Here is a 7,422-nt window from a genome sequence, read left to right as displayed (position 1 = left end):
CAATGGAAAGGTAAAATCGGAACCAAACCACTCGAATAAGGTCCACGATCAGGTTGTTTATAACTCGAACTTGGATCTGATCACGGTTTGAACCAACTTGAATTGAAATGTATTTCTTCTTCTTTTTTTTTTTGAAATGTATTTCTTTATACTGGAAAAGGTTGGGAAAGCGTGGCAGTACAATTCATGTGATAGTAAGACTAATTCAATTCAATTTATACAATTTATATAATATAATATAATATAATTTATATAAATAAAAGAGTTTAGTAACTATACAATGTGAACGACTTCTACCTTGGTAACCAAATTTAGGCTGCCTAAAATACCATCTTTTTAAAGAGTAGGTCTCTTGTGAGACGTTCTCACGAATCTTTATTTGTGAGACGGGTCAATCTTACCGATATTTACAATAAAAAATAATACTCTTAGCATAAAAAATAATACTTTTTCATGGATGACCCAAATAAAGAGATCTGTCTCACAAAATACGACATGTGAGACCGTCTCTCACAAGTTTTTGCCATTTTTAAAATATCGTATTATTTTCCTAAAATAGTGGTAAGAAGTAACAAGTTTGAATATAAATAAAATATCACAGTCATGAATCGATTTTGTGAGACGAGTCTAATACAAATTAAAAAAAAATATTAATTTTTATGTCAAAATTATTAATACAAAATATACCAAGAAAACTTTGGAAAAAGTTTGACGAGGGAAAGGAAAGATAAAAGTAAAAGATAGTTGTGAATGTATGTGTATATACGTACATATATACGAACATTATTTATTTATTTATTATATTATACAGAGAGGCAGCAGCGGAGTATTTTAAAAGTTCCTTTTCCCCATTCTAGCGTTGTATTCCGTTGCCGTAGATCTCTCTTTCATGTAATTCTTCTAACCCTAGGCCTGCCTTTTCTGGATTCACTCGATTTATACCAGGGAACCCATAAATTGTTGTGTTTTTAATCGGTCGGAAAATCGAGGAAGTACTCGGAAGACTGTCGAAGGAGGAGTTCGAATCTTGGGAATCTGTCTTGACGGTTTGATTTTGTATGTTTTCGTGAAGATGAGATGCGTCGTACTCGAACCCTGTTTTGGACATGGAATCTGTTGACTCATGAAGGTACCTACTTTTTTCCTCTTTTCTTGTTATGCCTGAATTATGCTGTTGAAATCGTGTACGGCTATTATTTGACCCCGATGATTCAGTAATAGTCATAGTTGGAAGGTATGCTTTATCTTCGGTGCTTAATTTCCCGCAAGAATTAGGAAAAGATGCGAAGAAATGATGTACTTGTTAGTCTTTAGATTTGTTCTTTGTACGAACACACGGATTTCTGATTTGACCCTGACTGATATTTTCCTTGTTTGAATTTTTATTGGTTATCGGGGATCGATGGGAGAGGAATCTGCTTTCTTGTGATTTTGCTGTGCCTGTGCGTGTGTGATTATTTAGCTAGCGTAGACTTTTATATGTAGAAGTTCTTTTACAAGTATGATATTTCGGGTTGAAAACTTTAGCTTTTTCCGTGATTTTCTTTGGGATCTAAAACCGCTTCAAGTTGGAAGTCTCAATATCTTTCATCCGTGCAGGTTCTTCTTTTTTGGTTCTAGAGTTTAAGTTCTTGTCTTGTAAAGATGGAGGACGCGGGCACCAAAATAGCATCTCGTATAGTCATCCCTCAACCACATGCTGGAATATATTACAACGTGCATCCAATGGCCAAGAAACGTGGTCCACCTTTTAATCCCGTTAATTTTGTTCACCAGAACCCTTCTGATAATTGGAATCCTATGTCCTGGGATTGGGATAGTACTAGGTTCATCGCCAAACAGTTACAATCTGATGGAATCTTGGTGGGAAGTGACCCTTGTATTCAACAAGACTTGGCAAGGAGTATGGACGTACAAAATAATGCTCAAAATGCTAAAAATCCTGACCGTACTGGAGAAGATGATGAAAATTTAATGTTGAAGCTAGGAGCTGGAGACGGAGTTGGGCCCAGTGGAAGCAGCGGTACTACGAATGTAGCGGAGCCACAATCTGTGTCAAGACCCAATAAGAGAGTAAGAGCCGGATCACCGGGTGGTGCTAATTATCCTAGGTGTCAAGTCGATAATTGTAAGGAAGACCTGTCTACTGCCAAGGACTATCACCGACGGCACAAGGTATGTGAGGTCCATAGCAAAGCCAGTAAGGCTTTGGTGGGGAAACAGATGCAAAGGTTTTGCCAGCAATGCAGCAGGTTGGTAATTCGACCTCATAGTTGAGCTAATTTTGTAGCATTCTGCAGGTTGATGATTTTGGTACTTTCTTTGTTTTGGGCATATTGAGCCAACATGATAATGGCTTCATTCCCTTTTATCAGGTTCCACCCCCTTTCAGAATTTGATGAGGGAAAGAGAAGCTGCAGACGCAGACTTGCTGGGCACAACAGGAGGAGGAGGAAAACTCAGCCAGATGATACCACTCAACGGCTGTTAGTTCCTGACAACCGCAACAACAATGTGAATTGTGATCTTGATATTGTCAGTTTATTGGCAGTTCTAGCTCGTGCACAAGGTAAAGAGGTCTTTCATAAGAATACTAAGGCTTTAACGTCGTACAAATGATGCAATTAGAGCTAGGGAAGAGTTAAAAGTTTTTTTTCCTCTTGAAATCACGAGGAGTTCAAAGTAGAAAGAGTTCTGTGGACTTCTAATTATTCGCTGAGAAGACTAGGACTAGAAATCTGATTTTTTTAACTTCTCTTGCACGTACAATTGACCTTTTGCTGAATTATATTTCATGTAATATCAGGGAACATTGAGGACGGGATTGGGAAATTCTCACCAGTACCCAATAAGGATCAGCTCATACAAATTCTTAGTAAAATAAATTCACTTCCCTTGCCAGCTGAAGCAGCAACGACGTTGCCTGTTGCGAAAAGTAGCAACGCAAGTGTTCATAACCTTTCATCTTCTGAAAATCAGAATCAAGTGATGGAAAATGCTCCTTCACCTTCAACCTTGGATTTGCTTGCTGTTCTTTCGGCAACTTCTGGAACTCCGTCATCTGATGCATTTGAAATTCAATCTCAGCCTAGCACTGAGGAAAGTGGTTCTGAGAAAAGTAAGTCACCATGTGTTGATCAAGCAGCACATGCCAATTTACGGAGAGGGCCTATTTTGGAAGTTTCCACCATGGGAGAAAGGAGTGGCACGAGTTACCATTACCCGTTGGAAGATGTCGATGGCCATGTTCAAGAGACTCCAAGTTTGCCATTACAGCTATTTACCTTCTCACCAGAAGATGATAGTGGAAGGAAACTACAATCTGGTGGGAAAAACTGCTTTTCTTCTGGCAGTAGTAATCCTTCAGAAGGAAGGTCACCGATGTCGTCACCACCTATTGTACATGATTTGTTTCCAGTGCATACTTCTAAAGAAACAATAAAGCATGACAGTTTGCCTAGCAGAGGACATATGAAAGCATCCATGAGCAATGATTGCAATACATCTCTTCAGCTGTTTGGATGCTCAGTTAGGACTAATGAAAATGGTTCGATTCCAAGTTCTCCATACCATGCAGGATATTCATCTTCTTCTGGATCCGATCGTTCACCATCCAGATTGGTATCTGGTGTCCAGGTATTTCTTCTCTCTTTCTTTTTGACAAGATGTTCAAGTATTTCTGGATATATGTCCCGTCTCCTTTTAGCAACAACTTTATCATATTGTTGTTGTTTTCACTTTTCATGTATTCATATTTTTTATTCTTAGGTTTACACTAGTCAGTAAGATAAGAGAAAACATGATTTCTTTGTTTTTTTTAACCAGGATCGAACTGGTCGAATAGTTTTCAAATTGTTTGACAAGGATCCAAGTCATTTGCCTGGCTCATTGCGATCTCAGGTTAGACTTTAAAGCTTAAGATTTAATATTTCTTAATTCATATTTGGTTTTGATGGTATACATTGCCTCTATCTTCAGATCTTCAATTGGCTGTCCACCAGCCCCTCAGAAATGGAAAGTTACATCAGGCCTGGTTGCATTGTTCTCTCAATCTATTTGTGCATGCCATCTTTTGATTGGGAACAAGTGAGTGTGTTTCCACGAAAATTCATTTTTCAAATTTTCCTGTGATTCATCATCTTTATCGACCCTGGTCTGTTTGCAGTTTGAAATAAACCTTCTTCAGTATGTGAAATCTCTAGTCAGAGGTGTTGATGTCGACTTTTGGGGAAATGGGAGATTTTTGATCCATACAGATAGACAGATGGCATCTCATAAAGACGGTAATGCTCTTTTTTGTTGGGCTATTGTGAGCCAGTTAATGAAGGATTTGTTCTCTTGTCATCATCATTTTGTTTTTGTATTTTGGAGTTTAGATAGATTATTTGCCTAGCTACATGTTTCAAGTACTCATGTTCCGTTTGTGCAAATAAACTTCAGGAAGTATACGACTCTGCAAATCTTGGAGAGGCTGGAGTACACCAGAATTAATCTGGGTCTCACCTGTGGCAGTTGTTGGAGGACAAGAGACCTCTCTCCTATTTAGAGGAAGAAGGTTGACCGCTCCAGGCACAAAGTATGTGATTTTGTTGAGTTGGATGATTTATGTCATGCCTTGGGTATCTTTTCACCAAAAACTTTCTAATCATGGTGTAGGATATACTGCACACATCCAGCTGGATACAATGCAAGTTTGCTTCCAGCAGTATCACACCAAGACTCAGCTACTGATGAACTTATTATGGGTAGCTTAAAAGTTAATCTAGCAACACCGAATACACTTAGCCGCTGTTTCATTGAGGTACAAAATAGAATATTATCAATTTTGAAATAATTGGCTGAGTTCAGTATCATAATAGTTTCTTAATTACAGGTTGAGAATAATATCAGAGGTACTAGTTTTCCGGTGATTATAGCAGATGACACCATTTGCCAAGAATTGAGACTTCTTGAACCTGAGATTGTTGGAAGTGCCGAAGTGCATGACAATGTCCATCACATTCGAAATAGAGATAGACCCATGTCCAGGGAAGAAGCCCTGCATTTCTTGAATGAACTTGGTTGGCTCTTCCAAAGAAAGCATAACTCTACTTTGCAGATGAGCCCAGAGTATAAGCTTTCTCGGTTGCAATTCCTTCTTATATTCTCTGTTGAGTGCGATTTCTGTGCTTTGGTCGAAACCCTCCTGGGGATTCTGGTAGAATTTAACCTGGGTAGAGAGAATTTAGCGAGAGGATCTCTAGAGATGCTAGCAGAATCTCACCTCTTGAACAGGGCTGTCGAAAGGAGGTGCCGCCGCATGGTTGATCTGCTAATTCATTACTCTGTTTTTGATTCTACCGATAGTTCCGAAATGTTTGTTTTTGTACCCAATATGGTGGGACCTGGTGGTGTCACGCCTTTACATTTGGCTGCTTGCACATCGTCAGCCGATGACATCGTTGATGCTCTTACAAGTGATCCGAAAGAGGTATTTCAGTTTTATTCAACAACTTATACGATTCATGTGCTTTTATCATTATGAAAAATGCCTTTTGATTGTTCACCATTTTAATATTTCTCCTCCTGCTTTAATTGTTTGGTCATGGATAGAATTATGTAATTCAGTGACTTCCTTGACATTTTGATGAAGTGTGCCGACCTTTCTCCATGGTCTTTTTTGTGCAGATTGGATTGCATTGCTGGAATTCGCTTCTTGACTCAAATGGACTTTCTCCTTATGCACATGCCTTGATGCGGAATAATAACTCCTACAATTCTCTTGTTGCGCGGAAATATGCAGAAAGAAAAATGGGTCAAGTGTCGATATCAATTGATAACGAAATTGTTCCATTCCATTTGGAGGTAAATAAGGACAAGACGATTGTCTCGAAGCTCAATCAGGGTGAAAGATCTTGTTCTAGATGTGCACTTGTTGCTGGATACGGTAAAAGGTTTCCAAAATCACAAGGGTTGCTTCACCCTCCCTTTATCCATTCATTGCTTGTTGTTGCTGCCGTATGCGTTTGTGTCTGTGTGTTCCTGAGAGTTCTCCCGTATCTCAGTTCTGTTGCCCCATTTGCCTGGGAGAACTTGGACTATGGTGCAATATAGTTTTATGAGAATATTTTGCTCGAGCAAATTTTAGTAACAAATCAAAGGCTCCAGTGTTATTATGGGAGAAGAGAACAATATCTTTCACGCAATTCGTCACACAGGAAACTGTAACTTGGAGTTTCAAGTCTGATTGATCTTTATGTAGAGTAGCTTGAATCTCAGAGGGATGGTTGGACCTCGATCTCGTAACAATAACTTATTTAAGATAAATACACAAGCTTAATGCATCAAAAGCTGAAGATTTAGTTTCCGGGGCCGAAACAACCTTGAAGCTTGTGTTCATGCAGGTAAGTGACTCTAGTATACCCCTGTATCAACTGAACACTAAGAAACTACGAAGTGTTTTTGTGTCTGTAAAAAGAAGTATCAGGCTTTGAAAATTACATTATTAGGTTGTTTAAGTGATATATATACTTGTATGTCTTGGTTTTTTTTCCTTTGCCTCATTTCATTAATTGGTGAGGCGTTATATATTTTGGGAAAATATGGTGAACTATTATCAGTTGTTTTTGGCCTGTTTGAGTGATCAATAAATCTATTATTTCCACAAAGCCACGTGTTTGCACGTGGAAGTATGAATGATTGATGAATGAGACAAAATTATTGAGTTTGAAAATATAGGAGTATTATGTAATCTGTCGGAAGAGTGTCTGAAAGTTTGTTTTATTCAAGGGACTACATTACTACATAAACCTAAAAGACAAATTCACACCAAGGAGTTGATGAAATGACATCCCAAGAATCCATATGTGTGTATGCCAGTGATCATGTCCGAGACGCACATGTATAAAAAATTGGAATCGTTGCAAGAATTGTTGAACCTTGCTCTTATGTGGAAATACAACTTGAATGGAATGGAGTAGTTCTATAACTTCTTGATGTGTGGCACTTAGAGATGAGGCGAAATAGTTCGGGCAACGTCTATGCGAATAGCTTTACTTTTTTATATTGAAAAGGGACCAAGATGCTACAGTGGCTACGGGAACGTGATAGTCGTCCTCATGATGTGTCACCCAAAGACGACGCGTAAAATCGAGTTTGATTGACGAGCCTTTGTCTGTATGGAAATAGAACCAGGATGGCTTGGAGTGTCACGACGATGTGAGGTGCCCGCGGATGAGGCACAATAGCCTGGTCGGCATCCACATCATATGACACCATTGCATTGGCCATCCATTGACTTGGCACCACCTAAAGGTACTAATAGAAGAAAAAAACCGTTGTATAGATTTTGAAGGATAAACAGATTCCAAAGCGGTTTTTGTAGACTAAAAGTATAGATTATGACTAAAAAGAGTTGATATGATATTTTATGGAGTCGAAGAC

The 7,422-nt window shown here is 38.7% G+C and overlaps 1 protein-coding gene across 1 annotated transcript; it reads left to right on the top strand.

Annotated features, from left to right (window-relative positions):
- Positions 1-816: 816 nt before the first annotated feature.
- Positions 817-6,647, top strand: LOC140960793 (squamosa promoter-binding-like protein 16). Its single transcript, XM_073419069.1, has 11 exons — positions 817-1,129; positions 1,600-2,252; positions 2,376-2,569; positions 2,807-3,636; positions 3,826-3,900; positions 3,979-4,086; positions 4,166-4,283; positions 4,441-4,576; positions 4,657-4,801; positions 4,874-5,470; positions 5,668-6,647. Exons 2-11 carry the CDS (start codon positions 1,645-1,647, stop codon positions 6,091-6,093), a joined length of 3,237 nt encoding a protein of 1,078 aa, XP_073275170.1. The 5' UTR covers positions 817-1,129; positions 1,600-1,644; the 3' UTR covers positions 6,094-6,647.
- Positions 6,648-7,422: the final 775 nt, after the last annotated feature.

This window comes from Primulina huaijiensis, chromosome 16 (genome assembly GCF_012295235.1).
Source record: "Primulina huaijiensis isolate GDHJ02 chromosome 16, ASM1229523v2, whole genome shotgun sequence".
In the NCBI taxonomy this organism is placed as follows: domain Eukaryota; kingdom Viridiplantae; phylum Streptophyta; class Magnoliopsida; order Lamiales; family Gesneriaceae; genus Primulina; species Primulina huaijiensis.
This window is presented reverse-complemented; position numbering and strand designations above follow the sequence as displayed.